Genomic DNA, 23,661 nt, shown 5'->3' with positions numbered 1-23,661 from the left:
GACGACAAACAAAGTTCGGCACGGACTAGAAGGACCGAGATGGCCTGTTTCCGTGCTGTAATTGTTATATGGTTATATGACCCAGCACTGATCCTTGTGGCACTCCACTAGTCACAGGCCTCCAGTCAGAGAGGCAACCATCTACTACCACTCTCTGGCTTCTCCTGTGAATGCAATATCTAATCCATTTTGAACGCTAAGCAACTAAACCTTCTCAACCAACCTCCCATGTGGACCTTGTCAAATGCCTTGCTAAAGTCCATGTAGACAACATCCACTGCCTTGCCATCATTGACTTTCCTGGTAGCTTCCTCGAACAACTCTATAAGGTTGGTTAGAGACTATCTACCCATGCACAAAGCCATGTTGACTATCCCTAATCAGTCCACGTCTAGCCACACACTTCTATATCCGGTCCCTTAAAATACCTTCCAATAACTTACCCATGACTGACCACCCTATAATTTCGCAGCTTATCCTTAAGAGTCTTTATTAAAAAATCGAACAACATCAGCAATTCTCCAATCCTCCAGAACTCCATCCATTGCTAAGGATGTTTTAAACATCTCTATTAGGACTGCTGCAGTTTTTGCAACAGCCTCCCACAAGGTTACAAGTCAGCAAACACCTCATCCTCTGTAACTTGTCTATGACCTCACTTCTATAGACACTGTTCCTGTCTCCCAAGTAAATACAGATGCAAAAAATCCAGTTAAGATCTCTTCCATCTCTTTTGGCTCCATGCACAGATTACCACTCTGATCTTCAAGAGGACCAATTTTATCCCTTGGTATCATTTAGCTCTTCATTTATCTGTAGAAGCCATTAGGATTCTATGGAGAGCAACTCCCCCCTACTTTAAGCTCCCTGCATTTCTTTCTTAAGTGCTCACTTGCACTTCTTATACTCCTCAAGTATCTCATTTGTTACATGCTGCTTGTATCTACTATGCACCTCCTTTTACAGGGCCTCAGTATTTCTTGAAAACCAAGACACCCTAAATTTGCTATCATTGCCTTCTATTCTGGCAGGAACACACAAACTGTACTCTCAAAATTTCACTTTTGAAGGCCTCCCACATACCAAGCAAACCTTGGCCAATAAACAACCTGTCCCAGTCCACACTTGTTAGATCATTTTAAATACCATCAAAATTGGCCTTTCTCCAATTTAGAATCTCAAGCCAATGACCAGACCTATCCTTGTCCATAATTATCTTGAAACTAATGCCATTGTGATCACAAGAATCAAAGTGTTCCCCTACATAAACTTGTCACCTCTCCTGTTTCATTTCCTATTTGCATATCCACTATTGCACTCTATCTAGTTGGGACTTCTATATATTGATTAAGGAAACTTTCCTGAACACATTAGACAAACACTATCCCATCCAGCCCTTTTACAGAATGAGAGGCCCAGTCAAAATGTGGAAACTTAAAATCATCTACTATCACAACCTTATGTTTCTCACAACTGTCTGCGAACTCTCTACAAATTTGCTCCTCTATATCCTACTGACTATTGGGTAGTCTATAATATAATCCCATTAACACAGTAATCCTTTTTGACTGATTTTAGTATTCACTCTTGTCCTCTCTTCAATTCTGCTGTGATTAGACTCTTGATTCCCCACCTTACACACACTGCAATTGTTACAGCAATATCAATCCTCAGTTATCCTTATTTTCCATATCTTTTGTCACCCTGCCTGTGCCACACAGTAAAGCAGTGCATTTCAGACTTTAACCACCTTCTAGATGAGAAGGTTCTTGCTCAGATCCTCTCTAAACCTTTTAGCACTTGCCTTGTATCCACTCATTTTAAATTCTCTTTTCGATTGGGCAAGGTTTCTTACTACACCCTATGCCTCCCATTATTTTGTACATCTCTGTCAAGTCCCCTCAGCCTCTTCTGCTCCACGGAAACCACACCCAGACTACCCAATCTCTTCTCATTACTGAAACGCTCCTCCCAGGCAGCATTCTGATGAATCTCCAGGACAATCACATCCTTCCTCCAATGTGACACCTACATTGGTCCATGTAGGTACCAATGACATTGGTAGGAAAAGTGACGATATTCTGCAAAGTGAGTTCAGGGAGTTAAGTGCTAAGTTAAAGGCCAGGACCTTCAGGATTGTGATCTCAGGATTGCTACCCATGTCATGTGCTGGTGAGTCCAGAAATTATACAGTTTAAAACCTGGCTAAGGAGTTGGTGTATGAGGAAGGGCATAAGATTTTTGAATCATCGGGCTCTTTTCCAGGGAAGGTGGGACCTGTACTGAACAGATGGTTTGCACCTGAACTGGAAGGGAATGTATATCCTAGCGGGAAGGTTTGCGAGTGCTGCACGGGGGAGGGTCTAAACTAGAGTTGCAAGGGATGGGAACCAGAGTGCCAGAATAATGTGGATAAATTGTGCAGGCAGATGCTGTTTAGTCCTCAGACATGGTCAGGAGTCAAAAGATTGAGCATGGTACAACTAATGTCCCGAGCAGCGTATATTCAATGCAGGAAAGGCAGATGAGATGAGGGCTGGGAATATGAGATACAGTACGGGCTCCCATGCTGTAAAAGGGCTAGATGAGAGAGAGTTGTCAAATCTGTTCAGAAAAGTTGTCAAAGAGTGCGCAATATTTGATCTGATAATAGAAAATGAGACAGGGCAGGTAATAGGTTTGTGCTGGAGAACAACTTGCGGTTAGTGACCACAATGTCATTAGTTTCAAAATAAATATGCTACAAGGTAAGTATGACCGCAGGTTGAGATTCTAAATTGGAGGACGGCCAATTGTGATGGTATCAGAAAGGATCTGGCAAGTGTGTACTGGGACAGGCTGCTTTCTGACAGAAGTGCACTTGGTAAGCGGAACGCCGTCAAAAGCAAAATTATGAGGGTACGCCTGTCAGAATAAAAAGTACAGATAACAGGCGTAAGGAACCTGCGCTTTCAAGAGCTATTGAGATCCTGGTTAATAAAAAAAAAAGCAGATGCACAGCAGGTATAGGCAGGTACGAACAAATGGGGTGCTTATGGAGTGTAGGTAATGCAAAAGAACACATGAGAAACAGGACGGCTAAAAGAAAGCAAGAGGTTGACCTAGCAAACAAGGTGAAGGAGAATCCTAAGGGATTCTACAGATACGTTAATAGCAAAAGGATTGCAAGGGATAAAATTGGACCTCTGGAAGATCAGAATGGTACTCCATGTGTGGAGCCAAAACAGATAGGAGAGATCTCAAATAATTTTTTTGCATCTGTATTTACTTGGGAAACGGACACAGTCTATAGAAGTGAGGCATAGTGCCAACAACTTCATGGACCCTGTAGAGATTAGAGGAGGAGTTGTTCGCTGTCTTGAGGCAAATTAGGGTGGACAAATCCTGGGGACCTGACAAGGTGTTCCCTTGGACCCTGCAGGAGGCAAGTGCAGAAATTGCCGAGGCCCTAGCAGAGATATTTAGAAACAAAGAAACACAGAAAACCTACAGGCCCTTCAGCCCAAAATGTTGTGCCGAACATGTACTTACTTTAGAAATTACCGAGGGTTACCCATAGCCCTCTATTTTTCTGACCTCCATGTACCTATCCTGGAGTCTCTTAAAAGACCCTATCGTATCCATCTCCACCACCGTTGCCAGCAGCCCATTCCACGCACTCACCACTCTCTGCATAGAACACTTATCCCTGACATCTCCTCTGTACCTACTTCCAAGCACCTTAAAACCATGCCCTCGCGTGTGAGCCATTTCATCCCTGGGAAAAAGCCTCAGACTATCCACACGATCAATGCCTCTCATCATCTTATACACCTCTATCAAGTCACCTCTCATTCTCCGTTGCTCCAAGGAGAAAAAGCAGAGTTCACACAACCTATTCTCATAGGGCATGATCCCAATCCAGGCAACATCCTTGTAAATCTCCTCTGCACCCTTTATATGGTTTCCACATCCTTCCTGTAGTAAGTTGACCAGAACTGAGCTTAGTACCTCTGAGTGGGGTTTGACCAGGGTCCTATATAGCTGCAACATTACCTCTCGGCTCCTAAACTCAATCCTATGGTTGATGAAGGTCAATATATCATATGCCTTCTTAACCACAGAGTCAACCTGCATAGCAGCTTTGAGTGTCCTATGGACACAGACCCCAAGATCCCTCTCATCCTCCATACCGCCAAGAGACTTACCACTAATACTATATTCTGCCATATTTGACCTACTAAAATGAACAACCTCATACTTATCTGGGTTGAATTCTATCTGCCACTTCTCAGTCCAATCTTGCATCCCATCGATATAACACTGTAACCTCCGACAGCCCTCCACACTAACCACAACGCCCCCAACCTTGGTGTCATCAGCAAATTTCCTAACCCATCCCTTCACTTCCTCATCCAGGTCACTTATAAAAATCACGAAGCGAAGGGTGTCCCAGAACAGATCCCTGAGACACTCCACTGGTCACTGATCTCCATGCAGAATATGACCTATCTACAACCACTCTTTGCTTTCTGTGGGCAAGCCAGTTCTCGATTCACAAAGTAATGTCCCCTTGGATCCCATGCCTCCTTACTTTCTCAGTAAGCCTTGCATGGGGTACTTTATCAAATGCCTTGCTAAAATCCATGTACACTACATCCGTTGCTCTATCTTCATCAATGTGTTTAGTCACATCCTCAAAAAATTCAATCAGGCTCATAAGGCACGACCTGCCCTTGACAAAGCCATGCTGATTATTCCTGACTGTGCCTCTCCAAATGTTCATAAATCCTGCCTCTCCGGATTTTTTCCATCAACTTACCAACCACTGAAGTAAGACTCACTGGTCTATCATTTCCTGGTCTATCCCTACTCCCTTTCTTGAATAAGGGAACAACATCTGCAGCCCTCCAATACTCCAGAACCTTTCCCGTCCCCATTGATGATGCAAAAATCATTGCCAGAGGCTCAGCAATCTCCTCCTTTGCCTCCCACAGTAGCCTCAGGTACACCTCATCCAGTCCCAGTTACTTAACCAACTTGATGCTTTCCAAAAGCTCCAGCACATCCTCTTACTTGCAGCTGTACAAGGCCTTGGTGAGACCGCATCTAGAATATCGTGTGCAGTTTTGGTCCCCTAATCTGAGGAAAGACATTCTTGCCATAGAGGGAGTACAGAGAAGGTTCACCAGATTGATTCCTGGGATGGCAGGACTTCCATATGAAGAAAGACCAGATCGACTAGGCTTATACTCACTGGAATTTAGAAGATTGAGGGGGGATCTTATTGAAACGTATAAAATTCTAAAGGGATTGGACAGGCTAGATGCAGGAAGATTGTTTCCGATGTTGGGGAAGTCCAGAACGAGGGGTCACAGTTTAAGGATAAAGGGGAAGCTTTTTAGGACCGAGATGAGGAAAAACTTCTTCACACAGAGAGTGGTGAATCTGTGGAATTCTCTGCCACAGGAAACAGCTGAGACCGGTTCATTGGCTATACTTAAGAGGAAGTTAGATATGGCCCTTGTGGCTAAAGGGATCAGGGGTAAGGAGAGAAAGCAGGTACAGGGTTCTGAGTTGGATGATCAGCCATGATCATACTGAATGGCGGTGCAGGCTCAAAGGGCCAAATGGCCTACTCCTGCACCTATTTTCTATGTTTCTATGTTTACTTAATATCTGTATGCTCAAATTTTTCAGTCTGCTCTAAGTCATCCCTACAATTGCCAAGGTCCTTTTCTGTAGTGAACATTGAAGCAAAGTATACATTAAGTACCTCTGCTATCTCCTCCGGTTCCATACACACTTTTCCACTGTCACACTTGATTGGTCTTATTCTCACACGTCTTATCCTCTTGCTCTTCACATACCTGTAAAATGCCTTGGGGTTTTCCTTAATCCTGCCCACTGAAGCCTTCTCATGGCCCCTTCTGGCTCTCCTAATTTCATTCTTAAGCTCCTTCCTGCTAGCCTTATAATCTTCTAGATCTCTGTCATTACCTAGTTTTTTTGAACCTTTCATAAGGTTTTCTCTTCTTCTTGACTAGATTTTCATCAGCCTTAGAACACCAGGTTTCCTGTACCCTACCATCCTTTCCCTGTCTCATTGGAATGTACCTATGCAGAACGCCATGCAAATATCCCCTGAACATCTGCCACATTTCAGCCGTACATTTCCCTGAGAACTTTATTTAAATAAATAATCCTTTAAATAAGGTTATTTAAATCATCCTTAGTGACAGTTGAGTTACCAGAGGATTTTCTGCTGTTCAAGATAGACTCTAAAAATAAAGCAAAATTATACGCCCATGAGCCTGACATCAGCAGTGGGAAAGTTATTGGAAGGAGGGACCAGATGTACAAGTATTTAGATAGTCATAAACTGATTAAGGATATTCAACATGGCTTCATCATGGCAAGTCATGTCTATCTCTAAAGAGTATTTTGAGGAAGTTACCAGGAAAACAGATGAAGGTAAGGCAGTAGATGTTGTTTATGTGGCATCTGAGAAGGTTCCGCATGAAAGGTTGATCAAGTTGGTTTCTCGGCTTTCAAGATGAGGTAGTAAATTGGATTAGATATTGGCTCTGTGGAAAAAGCTAGACAGTGGTAGTAGAGGGTTGCCTCCCTGCCGCAGGGATCGTTGCTGGGTCCGTGTTTGTCATCTGTAGTAAATGGGTATAATGATTGGTGTGGACAGGGTGAGACCTGATTCTGTGCTGTGTGACCATAACCTCACCCATGTTCTCTGGCTTCAGACAGATTGCCACATGTCACTAACGGGCCCTACCCTTTCCATGGTTAGCCTTTTGCCTTCAATATGTTTGCTGTTCGTATAGACAATTTGGACAAGAGTATATAACTCTTGGTTAATGAGTCTGCAGATGATACTAAAATAAGTGGTACTGTAATTAGTGAAGAAATTTATCAAAAATCACAGGGTAAGGGGTTTGCTTAGTTTGGTAAGTGGGCAAATGACATTCAATGTAGGCAAGTGTTGCATTTTTGGAATCCAAAGCAGTATAGAACTGATACGGTGAATGGTACGGCCCTGGGAAGTCTTGTGGAACAGAGACCTTGCAGTACAGTTTGCTGAAAGCAGCATCACAGGTAGACTGTACAGGCTTGGTCACCCTGTTATAGGAAGAAGTTCCAAGAAGATTTACAGAAACGTTGCCAGAACTTGAGGACTGAACTAGAGAAATGTTGGACAGGCATGTAGGAGACTTTATTCCTTAGGGGACTTAGGGGTGACATTATAGATGTGTACAAAATCACAAGCGATTTAGATAGGGTGAATACACAGTACTCATCCTATCTATGTGGTTAGTGCAACAGTATTACAGTTCAGGGCATTCTGAAATTTCCGGAAACATCTGTAAGGAGTTTGTACTTTCTCCGTGAACTATGTGGGTTTCCATCAGGTTTTCTCCAATATTCCAAGGACAAACTGGTTAGTAGGTGAATTGGTCATTGTGATTAAGCTAGTATGAAATTGGTAGGTTGCTGGGTGGTGAGGCTCATTGGACCGGAGTGGCCTGTTCCGTGTTGTAGCTCTGAGTAGATAGATAGATAGAGCCTTTTCTTCCCCCAAGAGAAAGGGAATCAGAAAATAAAGTTATGTTCAAACTGAGAGGTGAAAGATGGGTTGAGATGGTACAATGACAACATTTACAATGCCTACATACTACTACGTCGACTCAGGCCTAGGGATATGGATAGGAAAGGATTAGAAGGATACAGACTGAACATAAGCAAATGTGGCTATTTTATATTAGTATCTTGCTGGGCACGGACAGGTTGAGCCAAAGAATCTGTTTCCATGCGGTGTGACTCTGAAAACACTCACAGTACAGATTGCTGCTGCTGATGGGGCTTGGTGTAGGCTGCTAGTTTCATATAACTTGGAACAGAGAACATACTCTAAAGTCACCCAAATGTCACTGATGCACCTTCTAACATCGTTTTTGTAAAAAAACAAGCTTTCTTTGTATGTGGCCAAAGAATAACCACTCCCAAATAAAATAAAATCACTCAAATCATTACTTATGGTTCTACGCAGTTTTGGTCATCTAGCTATAGGAAGGATGTGATTAGCTGGTAAGGATGCAGAAAGGATTCACAATGCCAGGACCAGAGAGCTTGAACTACAGGGAGAGACTGAGTAGGCTGGAACTTGTTATCCAAGAGTGAAGGAGGCTGAGGGGTCACCTTGTAGAGGATCATAAAATTATAAGAGGCATAGATAAGTGGATGGTTACAGTCTTTTTCACAGGGTGGGGGGGGGGGGAGGTTGTTCTAAAACAAGGGGAACCAAAGATTTAAGGACTACAGGTTTAAGGAAAATATTTAAAAGTGGTACTGTGGGGTAGCTTTTTCCACGCAGAGTGGAGGGTATGTGGAACTAACTGCCAGAAAAATTAGCAGATACAGGGGCATTTACAATACCTAAAACACATTTAAAAAAGTACGTGGATGGGAAGCTTCAGATGGATCTGGGCCAAATTCTGGCAGATGGAATTAAGCTCATCATAGACAAGTTGGGCCAAAGGACCTGTACCAAGCTGTAAAACCCCAAGATCCTATTAGCATGCTGACTAAGTTCTATTCATGCAACTACTGAAAGGTGGCTTTGTGTTTCATTTGGAAACTTAGCATTGTGATGTTCATACAAAGGCTACCCGAACATTGTTTTAAATTACATACCATACACAGCATTCTTCGAGGGGGAATACACATATGCCAGTGTATACAGGTAGAAGTTCAGTAGGCCATAGAAAGATAGAAACTCAGCTGGTAACACTTGTAAAGGAAGACAACCAAATGCACAGAATTTCCTATGTATACATTATTCTCTGACAGTAACCCATTTGCTCAAAGTAATCTGGCACAAGATCCATAATCTTGCACTATGAAAGCTTTTCTAGACTTTTCTGAACAACTTCCCAGTCTCCACACTTCCGAACAATTTCATCTTTCATATACTTCAGACTTCTGATTATCGATACGTCCCCTTCCCATTGTACTTCTCCTGAAAATTACCTGCCAGAACTTATACTGGCTCTAATGCAAGTAGAACAAACACATTTCCTTTTGTTCAACGTTACTGGAGATAAAGATATAGTACAATGAAAGGATATAGTTCTGATAATGAGTTGAAAGCTCTGCCACAAAGTTATCTTGCAGGATGTTTGCTCCAAACCTCAGATACAATATGATAATGCTGAAAAAGAATACAAAACTATATCAAAACTTGATCTGTTGTAAAAATATCACATTTTTGTAATATTTCAGCGCATTCTCTTTCTTAACATTGATATGTTCTAGCATTTCACCCCGTTTTACAGTGTCCCCATAAATGTCAAGATCCCTCTCACTGGTGTATACAGAAGCAAAGTATTCATTAAGGAGCACCCCTTCCTCCTCTGACTTCCTCTTCTACTGATCTCACTCTAGTCTTACTCTTGTTCTTCACATACGTATAGAACATGTTGAGGTTTTTTAAAATCTCACTCACCAAAGCCTTCTCATGTCCCCTGCCAGCTCTCCTAAATCCATTTTTCAGCTCCTTCCTGGCTACCTTGTAACTTTCCAGCACCCTGTCTGATCCTTGCTTCCTAAACCTTAAATAAGCTTAAGAAGGAATCAAAGTTATATAACTTGTTCAGCTGGGCAAAGCTTAGGACAAGTTTTAAACTGCCGCCAGTCATAGATATAAACAAAAATCTTTAAATCAAGGTGATGGCTAGCACACTTGTGTGAGCAAGTCAGACATGAACATTTCAGTTGTTGCATTGTTATTTGACAGAGGTATAGATGGGAGTTGCCACTTACCTGATTATCAACACAATAAATGTTAACCCAGTCAAAAATTTCAGTCGGAGATCTGAAACAAAAATAGAAACACAACATGTACAAGCACGAGATCTGTACACCATTGGAATGGATGAAGTAGAACTGATTCAATAACTAACATAGATAAAAGAACATAAAAGAATACGGCACAGAAATAAACTCTTCAACTCACAATGTCTTTGTCAAACATAACAAAGCATTGGTTCTCTTCTGCCTGTACTTGATTCATATCCCTTCACCCTGCATATTCATGTATCTAACAGCTTCTTTAATGCCCTTATTATCTCTGTATCCCCCACTCTGCACGAACCTACCACTCTGTGTAAAAAAAACTTGCCTTGCACATCTCCTTAAATCCCCCCTCACCTAAAAAGCATGTTCTCTCGTACATGGCATTTCTATCCTGAGAAAAAGATCTGACTGTCTATCCAACCAATGCCTCTTATAATTTTGTAAATTTCTATCGTCTCCCTCAGCCTCTAACGCTCTAGAGAAAATAATACATGTTTGTTCAATCTCTCTTTACACCCTCTAATCTAGGTGGCGTCCTGGTAAACCTCTTCTGCACATCCTTCATGTAATGGGCAGTCAGACCTGCACATAATACTTCAAAGTGCAGCCTAACCAAAGTTTTATGCAGCTGCAAAATAACTTCCTGACTCTTATATTCTCAATGCCACAGTGAATGAAGGCAAGCTCTCCTCTAACTACTTGCATGGCCACTTCTGAGAGCTAAGGACTTGGACCATAAAATCCCTCTGCACTTCACTGCCGTTAAGGATTCTGCCATTAATTATATACTTACCCCTTAGACCACACACTGGCTTAGATTAAACTCCATTTGCGATTTCTCTGCCCAAATTTGTATGTTGCTATACTTCACTGTCCCCACCAATCCTTGTGTCATTTACAAGCCTACTAACCAATCCATCTATGTTTTCATCTAAGTAATTTAAATATCACACAACAGCACTGATCTCTGCACAACACCACTGGTCATGAACCTCCAGCCAGAATCACATCTTCTAAGGGCCAGCCAAATCTGAATCCAAACCACCAAATCACCGCAGATTCCATGCATCCGGATCAGCCCACCATGAAGGGCCCTAGTGAATGCCTTACTAAAATCCATGTAGATGGCATCCACTTGCTCAGCCCTCATTAATCACCTTCATCACATCCTCAAAAAACGCAAGCAAGTTAGTAAGACATGACCTGCCCCACACAAAGCCTGTCCCTCATCAGGCCATGTCTTTCATGTGAATCCTATCCCTAAAAATAGTCTCCCAAGGCTTCCCTACCAATCTCATGAGGCTCATCATTTCCTGAATTATCCATATTTACTCTTCAGCACTCTGGGACCTTGCCAGTTACTAGTGGGGATACAAAGACCTTCATCAAGTTCACAAGCAATGAGGTTAACTTTCATATATATTTTCTTTACTTAAATGGAATTGAAGTACAGTATGCTGAATGACTTCATGCCCACTCTTCACTGAACATTAGGACAACTGTAGTGTTGGAATGGCAAATATCCTGCCTAAAAGGCACCACGTCCAGTTTCCTGGTGACTACACCTTAATATCTGTGCTCTAGATATATTTCTGCAACAATGAAGTCAACAGCCTCTCCCACTGGCAGCCAGGTTCTGCGTTCTGACCAGCTTGCTCAGGACTGACACTGCAGAAACAAAAGTGAGGACTGAGGAATGTAGGAATAAGAATCTGTGAAAATGCATTTGTTGAAAATATGAAATAAATTAAGAAATCATGGGAAATTCCTAGCAGATCATACAGCATCTGTGGAAAGAAAAGCAGACAACATTTCTGTGAACTGGGAAGGAGATGAAAGGGAAATTTAAACAGTACAATAGGTGGTGCCAGAAATGCAGAATGTTAAAGGAATATCTTTGATGGAAAGAACAGACAGAAATGCTGTTGTTAAGCAGAGAACTTCAGGGCTGATAGTCCTGGAAGAGGAGTAGCGGAGAATTCAACTGTTGACATAAGTGTGAGTAGAGGAATACCTTGGATCCAGTAATCATACTTCCATTAGTTTCAAGTTAATTATGAAGAATGATAGGACTAGATTCTACATTGGAGAAAGGTCAGTTTAGATGGCATCAGAAAGGATCTGGCAGGTGTGGACTGGGATAGATTGCTTACTGGTAAAGCGATGCTTGGTTAAGTCGGAAACCTTCAAAAGTAAAATACTGAGATAGCAAGAGGTTGCATGTTCCTGTCAGAATAAAAGGCAAAGATAACAGGCTTAGGTGACTTTAATTTCGAGGGTACAGAGGCCCTGGTTAAGGAGGAGGAGGTGGTGCATATCAGGTACAGAGCTACAGGCAACAAGGAACAAATAAAGCACTTGCGGAGTATAAAAAGCACAAGAGAACTCCTAAGAGGGAAATTAGGAGGGCTAAAAGAAAACACAAGGTTGCTCTGGCAGACAAGGTGAAGAAGAATCCCAAGAGATTCTACAGATAGAATAAGAGCAAAGGACAAAATTGGTCCACTTCAAGATCAGAGTGGTCATCAGTGCATGGAGCTGAAAGAGAGCGATCTTAAATGGACTTTTTGCATCTGTATTTTCTAAGGAGATGTACACAATGTAAAGAGAACTATGGCAAAACAGTAGTGAGGTTATGGGCTGTAATATAGATTATGGAAGAGGAGGTGCTTGCTTATTTGAGGCAAATTAGGATGGGTAAGTCACCAGGACCTTACTCCTCTGAGATGTACCCTCAGACTTCATGGGAGGCAAGTGCAGAAGTAACAGGACCGCTTGGTAGAGATATTTAGAACATTCTTACCATGTGCGAGGTGCCAGAGGACTGGAGCAGAGCTAATGTTCTGTTGTTCAAGGAAGGCTCTAAGAATAAGCCACAAAATTTAGGCCGGTGAGCCTGATGTCAGTAGTGAGTAAATTACTGAAAAGCATTCTGAGGAACAGGACACTGTATATGAGCACTTGGATAGGCAGGACCTAAGAAGGGATTGTCAAGGCCTTTGACGAAGTCCTTCTTGGGAGGATAGTCTAGAAGGTTTGGTCGCTTGGTTTACAGGATGAGGAAATAAATTGGATTCAACATCATCTTAGTAGAAGCCAGAGAGTGGTAGTAGATGCTTGCCTTTCTAAGTGGAGACCTGAAATTCGTGTGGTGCTGCAGGGATCACTGTTGGGTCCATTACTGTGTGTTATCTATATCAATTGTTACGAATGAAGAGCAACTCTGATGGGCAGAAGGGTGCAAAGTCGCCCCCCCCCCCCTTTTTGAGAATCGCAAAATCGCTATTATTTCGGGTCTGATACCAAGGAAATGAGAGAGATAAACAGCTCATGTCAGTTAATGAGAGAGAGACAATGCAGGGATACACAAAAGTGGAATGTCTCCTCCTAACAAAAGCGGAACGGAACCACTGATTACTGCTATTGTCTCTTGGAGAAGGAATTGTGTATTGAGTACTGTTCTATTCATTGAAACCCCTCAGGGGGCAACCAGAGTGGTCTGGTTGATGGGTTGCATCATCCCAACCTGATTAACACCTGAGACCCCGTGAGTGGGGATAAAAGTAGGGTCTGGGGAAACATCCCTCAGATGCACCAGGCGAGACGCTACAAGACCGGTGGGGGCTTGTGTGTGTGTCCACCCTTGCCTGGGTAACGAGTCCTCCACGGAACGGTCTAGCTAAAGGATGGAGGGGTCATACGTGAATGGCCACAACAACAACGCATCGACGGATCAAGATCGTAAAAGGAGTCGGCAAGTCAATAGCTGTTACTACTTTCTCTGTTACTCTCTCTCTCCAACAATTGCAACACAGCGATCAACAACTACTGCAGCCTGCATGAACTGAACTGAACTTTATACTTCCATCGGGCAATTCATTATCCCCTAGACAACGATAGAGCTTATTTCTTATTGATTATTATTATACCCGCACTTTTAGGTTTAGTATTGATGACGTATATTATCTGTATATTTGCATTGATATTATTTTTGTGTATTTTTACTAATAAATACTGTTAAAAATAGTATCATCAGACTTCAATGGATACTCCTATCTTTGCTGGTAAGATACCCAGTTACGGGGTTTGTAACACAATGATCTGAATGATAATGTGGTAAGGTGGATCAGCAAATTTTTGGATGACACCATGACTGGTGGCACAGTGGATAACAAGGAAGACTATCAAAATTTGCAAAATTTGGTAGATGAGACTAGAACTAGGGGACACAGCCTCAAGATTCTGGGGAGTAGATTTAGGATGGTGATGAGGAGGAACTGCTTTTTCCCAGAGAGTGGTGAATCTGTGGAATTCTCTGCCTAATGAAGCAGTGAAGGCTACCTCAATAAATAAATGTAAGACAAGGTTCAATAGATTTTTGCATAGTAGGGGAATTAAAGGTAATGGGAAAAGGCTGGTGGGTGGAGATGAGTCCATGGCCAGATCAGCCATGATCTTATTGAATGCTGGAGTAGGGTCAAAGGGCCAGATGGCCTCCTCCTGCTCCTATTTCTTACGTTCTGATGTAAAGTGCTCAGGAACTACTGGAAAAATGGGCTAAAAGTTGGCAGATGGAATGTAATGCAGCCAAGTGTGATATACTGCATTTTGGGAGGACAAACCAGGATAGAACTGACACAATGAATGGTAGAGCACAGAGATTGTAGAACAGAGATAATATAGATCCATAATTGTTTGAAAGTGGTATCACAGGTATATAGTTCATAAAGAGAGCACTTGGCACACTGGCCTTCATAAAAGGGTCTGGCCAAAGTTGATTGGAAAGGAACACGAGTAGGGATGACAGCAGAACAACAATTCCTGGAGTTTTGGGATCAATTCTGAAGGTGCAGGGTAGATACATCTCCAAAGAACAAGTATTCTAAAGGAAAGTTGAGGCAGCCATGGCTGACAAGGGAAGTCAAAGCCAACATAAAAGCAAAAAAGACATATAATATAGCAACAATTAGTGGGAAGTTAAAGGATTAGGATGCCTTTAAAAATCAACAGAAGGCAACTAAATAAGTCACAGAGACAAAAGATGAAAAATGAATGTAAGCTAGCTAATAATATAAAAGAAGATACTAAAAGATTTTTCAGATATATAAAGAACATAAGAGAGGCAAAAGTGGATTTTGGATTGCTGGAAAATGATGTTGGAGAGGTACTAATGTGGGACAAAAAATGGTGGACAAAGTGAATAAGTATTTTGTGTCAGTCTTCACTGTGGCAGACACCAGCAATAAACCAGAAGTTCGGGTCTCAGGGAGCAGAAGTGAGAGCAGTTGCTATTATAATGGAGAAGGTGCTTCAGAAGCTGAAAGGTCTGAAGGTAGACAAGCCACCTGGACCAGATGGTGTACACCCCAGGGTTCTGAAAGAGGTGGCTGAAGAGATTGTGGGGGCATTAGTAATGATCTTTCAAGAATCACTATGTTCTGGAACAGTTCCAGAGGACTATACAATTGCAATGTCACTCCATGCTTTTAGAAGGGATGGAGGCAGAAAAAAGGCAATTATAGGCCAGTCAGCCTGACTTCAGTGGTTGGGAAGATGTTGAAGTCCATTATTAAAAATGGGTTTTTGGGGTACTTGGAGACATATTATGAAGTAGGCTAAGGTAAGCATGATTTCCTTAAGGGGAAATCTTGCCTGACAAATCTGTTGGAATTCTTTAAGGAAATAACAAACAGGATAGACAAAGGAGAGTAAGTGGATGCTTCGTCTTCCAGAAGGCCTTTGACAAGGTGCCACACATGAGACTGCTTAACAAGATTAACAGACCATGGTACTACATGAAAGATACTAGCATGGATAGAAATTTGCTGACTGGCAGAAGGCAAAGAGTGGGAATAAAGGGGGCCTTTTCTGGTTGGCTATCTGTGACTAGTGGTATTCTACAGGGGTCAGTATTAAGACCACTTCTTTTCATGCTATATGTCAATGAATTGGATAATGGAGTTGATGACTTTGTGGCCAAGTTTGCGAACAATACAAAGATAGGTCTACGGGCAACATTTTTTTAAGGAAGTAGGGAATCTGCATAAGGACTTAGACTGATTGGGAGAATGGGCAGAGAAGGGGCTGATGGAATATAGTGTAGGGATGTATATGTTCATGCACTTTGGTAGAAGAAATAAACAAGTAAACTATTTTCTAAACAAAGAGGTAATTCAAAAATCAGGTGCAAAGAAACTTGGGGGTCCTTGTGCAGGATTCCTTCAAGGTTAACTTACAGGTTGAGTCGGTGAAAAGGATGGCAAATATGATATTAGTATTCATTTCAAGAGGGTTTGAATATACAAACAAGGATGTAATGCTAAGGCTTTATTAGACATTGGTCATATAGCACTTGAAGTACTGTGAGCAGTTTGGGCTCATTATATAAGAAAGGATGTGCTGGCATTGGAGAAGGTCCATTGGATGTTCATGAGAATGATTCTGGGAATGAAAGGGTTAACATTTGACGGCTCCGGGCCTGTAATTGCTGGAGTTTAGAAGAGGCAGATCTCACTGAAACCTATTGAATACTAAAGGCCGAGATAGAATAGATGTGGAGAGGGTGTTTCCTATAGTGGGGGGAGTCTAGGACCAGAGGGCACAGCCTCAGAAAAAAGGACACCCATTCAGAACTGAGATGAGGAATTTCTTTAGCTATAGTGTAGTGAATCTGTGGAATTCATTGCCACAGATGGCTGTGGAGGCCAAGTCATTGGGTATATTTAAAGTGGGGGTTGATTGGTTCATGACTGGTCAGGCCATCAAAGGATATGAGGAGAAGGCAGGATAATGGGGTTAAGAGGAATAATAATTAAGCTATGATGGAACTGTGGAGCAGACTCAATGGGCTGAATGGCCTAATTCTGCTCTTTATGTCCTTATAATCCTTATAGTCTTATGAATCAAAGTTTTGAGAACAGGAGTTTGGATTTTATGTTGAACTTGTTAATGACATTGGTGAGGACTATTATTGTGTTCAGTTCTGGTCACCTATCAACAGGAAAGATATCAGTAAGATTGAAAGGGTACAGAGAAAATTTACAAGGATGTTGCCAGGTCTTGAGAACTGAATTATAGGGAAAGATTGAAGAGGTTAGCAGGCTGGTGGTACAGTGCCATCAGCACTGGACTTCGAGGCAAATGGTCCCAGGTTCGAATCCGGCTGGGACCTTGCATGCTTTCCATCCATGCTGGGTTAAGCATCAAGCCTCGGAAAACAATAACCACAAGGCGCAAAAAGGAACAACAATTGAATAAGTTAAGATCTTATTCCCTGGAACACAGGAGAATGAGGGGAGATTTGATCGAGGTATATAAAATTATGTGGAGTATTGATAAGGTAAGTGCAAGCAGGTTTTTATCCCCCCCACTGAGGTTGTGTGAGACAACAACTAGAGGCTGTGCTTTAAGGGTGAAAGATGAAATATTTAAGGGGATCCTGAAAGGGAATTTCTTTGCTCAGAGGGTTGTGTGTGTGTGGAACGAGCTGCCAGCGGAAGTGATGGATGTGGGCTTTATTGCAACATCTAAGGGAAGTTTGGAAGATACACTGATAGGAGGGGTATGGAAGGCAGATTACCATTCAGCCCAGCTAGATGGGCCAAAGGGCCTGTTTCAGAGTTGTAGTGCTCCATGCCTCTATGATTCTATGAACCCTGTCAAGCCTATTGTATGTTTGAAAGTCGGCTGCCAAATGACTCGTTTGTGCACAACTGAGCTCTATGGTACACATGCAAATGGGTCGAATCCCAGTCAGATTCATGCAACAATAAATTTCACTCACCAAAGTATGGCATATTTTTCAGTTCCGAGCAAGCCCTCAGAATCAGGAAAACCAGATAGAGTACATACAGGGAACCCACTGAGAAAAAGAAAATCTTCATTCCCTACCAGAGGGGAAAAAAAGAGGAAAAACATTAACAATGAAAGAAGGAATCCTTATGCAATGCCTGGGTTAAGACTTTTTACTGCTATGCTGTAGGTATTTAATTTCAGCAGTTCTGTAAGAGCAATCTGTTCTGCTTCCAGCTTGCTGGGTTTGAGCTATAATAACAGGCTTGTTATTCTCCTCAGGAATGTGCTTTCAGCCAATCGGGATGGTGGAATTGGGAGAAGGTTCTGGACAGCGCGGGGCTGAAGGTCTTGGTTGGTGTGAGCTGGAAGAAGACGGGGAAAAGATGGCTGAGGACGCCATCCCTGTTGCACAAGGTGCTGGATGCAGACGAATGGCTTCAAGAAGGAAAAAGCAGTACTCCCGTGGGAAACCCGTTTGTTCGAGATGGATCACGGGCAACGTTCGGAAGGTAGCGTGTGCTTTCACGCAGACTGAGGGTCTGGTGTGTGAGTGACAGACAAGTTCAAGATGAACTCCCATTTCAGTGCACATTTCACTGCTTAAGAGTAAAGGGCCCTTTTTGTATTTTTCCTTTCTTTCATTTCATAACTGTTTGCTTAATTTAAGTCTTAAATATTCTTCCTTTTAATTGCATGCAGTGTATGATCTGGTAATTCTTGCCGGGGCAGTAACTCACACAGCATTCACACAGGGGCTGGGTGGGTGAGACATCCTCATGGATTTGGTGGGACCAAAGTTGTGCACACCCAGTTTTCCAGAGACGCCCAGTGTAAGGAGGTTTCACTTACAAAAGAATACTAAAATGGCATGATACAGTAGGAAAAAAAGTAGCATTTTGTAGCACTGATTATTGACAACAGGATGTTTGCAATGCTCCTGATAACCAATGGTTCTGTCACCATATTACAGAGTTAATTTGAACTCATCATTGGAGGAACTCAGTGGGTAAGGCAGCATCAATGGATGGAAATGGGTAATCAATGATTTGGGCTGAGAGCCTTCTTCTAAATCTGCCTTCTTTCTGCACTTTTCAAAATGGTTGTACCGCTTCATTGTACAGTAATTCTGGAAATGCAGCTTAGCCAAGGTTAGACATGAAATCCAGATAGAGGAGAAAGGTAACTGAGCCACAAAGGGACTATAGCAACATTTATTACAATTTAATCAATCAGAAGCAAGTGACATGGTAAGTCAAAGGCCTGTTCCTGTGTGGTACTGTCCAACTTATTTTTCCTTTAGTGAGGTGCTCAAATATGATGTGGTGGTATAATGACATACGCCATTCATGTACTTTCACATCTGAAACATAATGAATTATGTAAACAACAAAGAATACTTAATCAAACAATATAGTGACAATATTACTCAAATATTACTGAAATAATAAATACACTACATTCCTCCCTGTTGTAAACTCCTAACTGGGAGTGTATTTTAAGTCAAATATGTAATGTATTGCTCTCTAGCCATCTTATATACATAGTATTGTAGCGGTGTGCTACACGCAGCGCTGAAATAACGACACGGAGTCGGTAAACTGCAGTTAAAGAAGATTTTATTCGAACTTCGCGGCTTCGTTTTAAAGCCTCCCTGATCCCGCCCTCCCCGGGCGCGGATGCTGTAGGGGGCACGTACTCACAATCCCGTGCAGGCTTTTCCCTTTGTTGGTGAAGCAGACCTGGCGCCCTTTTGGGACTGGCCTTTATGCCGGCACGCTGGCTATTTGTGAGCCGGTTCGAGTGCGCTAGGAAGTGGGTCGCCACATAACCTCCCCCCCCCAGAACCGGCGAAACACCCCCCAATGTCCACAGTTTGGGAGGTCGGCCTCTGCGTCGCGGTGCCGGAAACTCGACCGGTTGCGCCAAGTCCACATGGGCCGGTTTGAGTCGGTCCACCGTGAAAACCTCCTCTCTCCCCCCAACGTCCAGCACGAACGTGGACCCGTTGTTCCTGAGCACCGTGAACGGCCCCTCGTAGGGCCGTTGTGGCAGTGGCCGATGCCCGCCCCTTCGTACAAACACAAACTTACAGTTCTGCAGGTCTTTGGGTATGCAGGTCGGGTTCTGCCCATGCTGCGAAGTGGGTATGGGGGCCAGGTCACCGAGCCTCTTGCGTAGTCTGCCCAGGACTGCTGCAGGTTCTTCCTCTTGCCCCCTTGGGGCCGGTATGAACTCCCCGGGGACGACCAGGGGTGCGCCGTACACCAACTTGGCCGACGAGGCGTGCAGATCGTCTTTGGGTGCCGTGCGGATGCCGAGCAGGACCCAGGGAAGCTCGTCCACCCAGTTAGCTCCTCACAGGCGGGCCATGAGAGCTGACTTTAGGTGATGGTGGAAACGCTCCACCAGGCCGTTCGACTGTGGGTGGTAGGCAGTGGTGTGGTGCAGCTGTGTCCCCAAAAGGCTGGCCATAGCTGACCACAGGCTGGAGGTGAACTGGGCGCCTCTGTCGGAGGTAATGTGGGCCGGTACACCAAAGCGGGACACCCAGGTGGCGATCAGTGCCCGGGCGCAAGATTCGGAGGTGGTGTCGGTGAGCGGGATCGCCTCTGGCCATCTTGTGAACCAGTCCACAATAGTCAGGAGGTGCCGCGCTCCTTGCGACATTGGCAGGGGGCCCACGATATCCACATGAATGTGGTCGAAACGCCGGTGGGTGGGGTGGAACTGCTGCGGCAGAGCTTTGGTGTGCCACTGCACCTTGGCCGTCTGGCAGTGCATGCACGTTCTGGCCCATTCACGGACCTGCTTGCGGAGTCCATGCCAAACGAACCTGCTGGAGACCATCCGGACCGTTGTCCTGATGGAGGGGTGCGCTAAGTTATGAATGGAGTCGAAAACGCGTCGCCGCCAAGGTGCCGGGACGACAGGACGGGGCTGGCCAGTGGCGACGTCACAGAGTAGGGTCCTCTCACCTGGGCCTACGGGGAGGTCCTGGAGCTGCAAACCGGAGACTGAGGTTCTGTAACTCGGGATCTCCTCCTCTGCCTGTTGCGCCTCTGTCAGCGCCTCAAAGTCTACCCCTTGGGAAAGGGCGTGAATGTTAGGGCGAGAGAGCGCGTCCGCCATGACATTGTCCTTACCCGAGACGTGCCGGACATCCGTCGTGTATACAGAGATGTAGGACAGATGGCGCTGCTGGCGGGATGACCAGGGATCAGACACCTTCGTGAACGTAAAGGTAAGCGGCTTGTGGTCCGTGAACACGGTGAAGGGCCTACCTTCTAAGAAGTACCTGAAATGCCGGATTGCCAGGTATAGCGCCAACAGTTCCCAGTCGAAAGCACTGTATTTGAGCTCGGGTGGCCGCAGGTGTTTGCTGAAAAAGGCCAGGGGTTGCCAGCGACCCGCGATGAGTTGCTCCAGAACCCCACCGACTGCTGTGTTAGATGCGTCCACTGTGAGGGTGGTAGGGACGTCCGTTCTAGGGTGCACTAGCATCGCAGCGTTTGCCAAGGCTTCTTTGGTTTTAACGAAAGCGGCGGCGGACTCCTCGTCCCAGGTAATGTCCTTGCCCGGACCCGACATCAGGGCGAATGATTCGGGCAGCTGAAGGGAGGAAGCGGTGGTAGAAATTTACCATACCTACGAATTCCTGGTGGGTCGGGGGAAATGGCGGACCGCGTCTACCTTAGCGGGCAGAGGGGTTGCCCTGTCTTTAGTAATCCTGTGGCCCAGGAAGTCGATGGTGTCGAGCCCGAACTGGCATTTGGCCAGGTTGATTGTTAGACCGTACTCACTCAGTCGGGCGTAGAGTTGACGGAGGTGGGACAGATGCTCCTGACGACTGCTGCTGGCTATGAGGATGTCGTCCAAATAGATGAATGCGAAGTCCAGGTCGCGTCCCACCGTGTCCATTAACCGCTGGAACGTCTGTGCGGCATTCTTCAGGCCGAACGGCATGAGGAGGAACTCGAAAAGGCCGAACGGGGTGATGAGTGCCATTTTGGGGATGTCGTCCGGATGCATCGGGATTTGATGGTATCCCCGGACGAGGTCTATCTTGGAGAAGATCCGTGCGCTGTGCAGGTTTGCTGCAAAGTCCTGAATGTGCGGCACAGGGTAGCGGTCCGGTGTGGTAGCCTCGTTCAGCCTGCAGTAGTTGCCGCATGGTCTCCAGCCCCCTGTCGCTTTGGGCACCATGTGCAGGGGGGAGGCCCATGGGCTGTCGGACCACCGGATGATCCCCAATTCCTCCATCCTCTTGAACTCCTCCTTCGCCAGTCGGAGCTTGTCCGGGGGAAGCCACCGAGCGCGGACGTGGAGGAGTGGTCCCTGGGTCGGGATGTGGTGCTGTACGCCGTGTCGGGGCATGGCTGCCGTGAACTGCGGTGCCAGAACCGATGGGAAATCCGCCAGGACTCCGGTGAAGTCGTTGTCGGACAGCGTGATGGAGTCGAGGTGTGGGGCTGGCAACTGGGCTTCTCCCAGGGAGAACGTCTGAAAGGTCTCGGCGTGGACCAGTGTCTGCCTCGGCAGGTCGACCAGTAGGCTGTGAGCCCGCAAAAAATCCGCACCCAGAAGCGGTTGGGCTACGGCGGCCAGTGTGAAGTCCCACGCGAACCGGCTGGAGCTGAACTGTAGCTGCACAGTACGGGTGCCGTAGGTCCTCACTGTGCTGCCGTTCACGGCCCTCGGGGGGGACCCAGTGCCCTGTTGCGGGTCGTAACTCGTCGGAGGTAAGATGCTGATCTCGGCACCGGTGTTGACCAAAAAACGGCGTCCCGACCTCTTGTCCCACACATACAGGAGGCTATCCTGATGGCCAGCCACCGTAGCCATCAGCGGTGGCTGGCCCTGGCGTTTCCCGGGAACTTGCAGGGCGGACTACAGCGGCAGGCTTCTGCGCCCCACCGCTGGTGGTAGAAACACCATTGTTCATTGGGCTCCACACCCCTGCCTCTGGGGTTAGCGGGTTCTGTGGCCGGGCCTGGTCTGGTTTGCTGCTGGGAGCGTGGCTTGGTGATCTGTGCGACGGACGCCCCACTCACCTTCTTGGCGTTCCACAGCAAGTCCGCCCGGGCTGCCACCTTCCGGGGGTCGCTGAAATCCGCGTCGGACAGCAGCAGGCGTATGTCCTCAGGCAGCTGCTCCAGGAATGCCTGCTCAAACATGAGGCAGAGTGTGTGTCCGCCGGCCAGAGACAACATCTCATTCATTAAAGCTGATGGGGGCCTGTCTCTCAAGCCATCCAGGTGCAGTAAACGGGCAGCCCGCTCACGCCGTGAGAGTCCGAAAGTCCTTACGAGCAGGGCTTTGAATTCCGTGTACTTGCCGTCCCCTGGGCCGCTGTGTCCTGGTCGAGGGAGCTCACCACGTAGTAGTAACGTGTGTCCTCTGAGGTTATCTGTCGAACGTGAAATTGGGCTTCTGCTTGCTGGAACCAGAGGTGAGGTCGCAGCGTCCAGAAGCTTGGCAGTTTCAACGAAACCGCATGAACAGATGCGGCGTCGTTCATCTCCGGTCCAAATATAGTTTAGACCGTCGGGGTCACCAATTGCAGCGGTGTGCTACACGCAGCGCTGAAATAACGACACAGAGTCGGTAAACTGCAGTTAAAGAAGATTTTATTCGAACTTCGCGGCTTCGCTTTAAAGCCTCCCTGATCCCGCCCTCCCCGGGCGCGGATGCTGTAGGGAGCACGTACTCACAGTCCCCGCAGGCTTTTCCCTTTGTTGGTGAAGCAGACCTGGCGTCCTTTTGGGACTGGCCTTTGTGCTGGCGCGCTGGCTATTTGTGAGCCGGTTCGAGTGCGCTAGGAAGTGGGTCGCCACAGTATACTATATAAAACAACTACTGTATAGACATTCACAGCACAGTAAATTTTAAATTGTCCCTTCCAGGCCTAGAGATTTAATCACCATGGACGATCTCTTACTCTTGTGGGATAACATACTGTTCTTCCTGACAGAATGAGGGTTACTCTGCTTGGCAGGAGAGACTTAAGGCTGTGAAACAATC

The 23,661-nt window shown here is 45.3% G+C and overlaps 1 protein-coding gene across 3 annotated transcripts in view; it reads right to left on the bottom strand.

Moving 5' to 3' along the window:
- Positions 1-23,661, bottom strand: part of tmem181 (transmembrane protein 181) — a 117,097-nt gene that overhangs the window by 11,277 nt on the left and 82,159 nt on the right. For all 3 annotated transcript variants that reach the window (XM_073051663.1, XM_073051664.1, XM_073051665.1), the window contains exons 12-15: positions 17,630-17,732; positions 9,814-9,865; positions 9,120-9,202; positions 8,686-8,775 (exon numbers count right to left, since the gene is read on the bottom strand). In XM_073051663.1, the coding sequence (XP_072907764.1) occupies positions 8,686-8,775; positions 9,120-9,202; positions 9,814-9,865; positions 17,630-17,732 (328 nt within the window). The remainder of the gene's footprint in view (positions 1-8,685; positions 8,776-9,119; positions 9,203-9,813; positions 9,866-17,629; positions 17,733-23,661) is intronic.

The sequence above is a fragment of the Hemitrygon akajei genome, chromosome 7, assembly GCF_048418815.1.
Source record: "Hemitrygon akajei chromosome 7, sHemAka1.3, whole genome shotgun sequence".
Taxonomy (NCBI): Eukaryota; Metazoa; Chordata; class Chondrichthyes; order Myliobatiformes; family Dasyatidae; genus Hemitrygon; species Hemitrygon akajei.
Note: the sequence above shows the minus strand (reverse complement) of the source record. Positions and strands in the feature narration are given on the sequence as shown.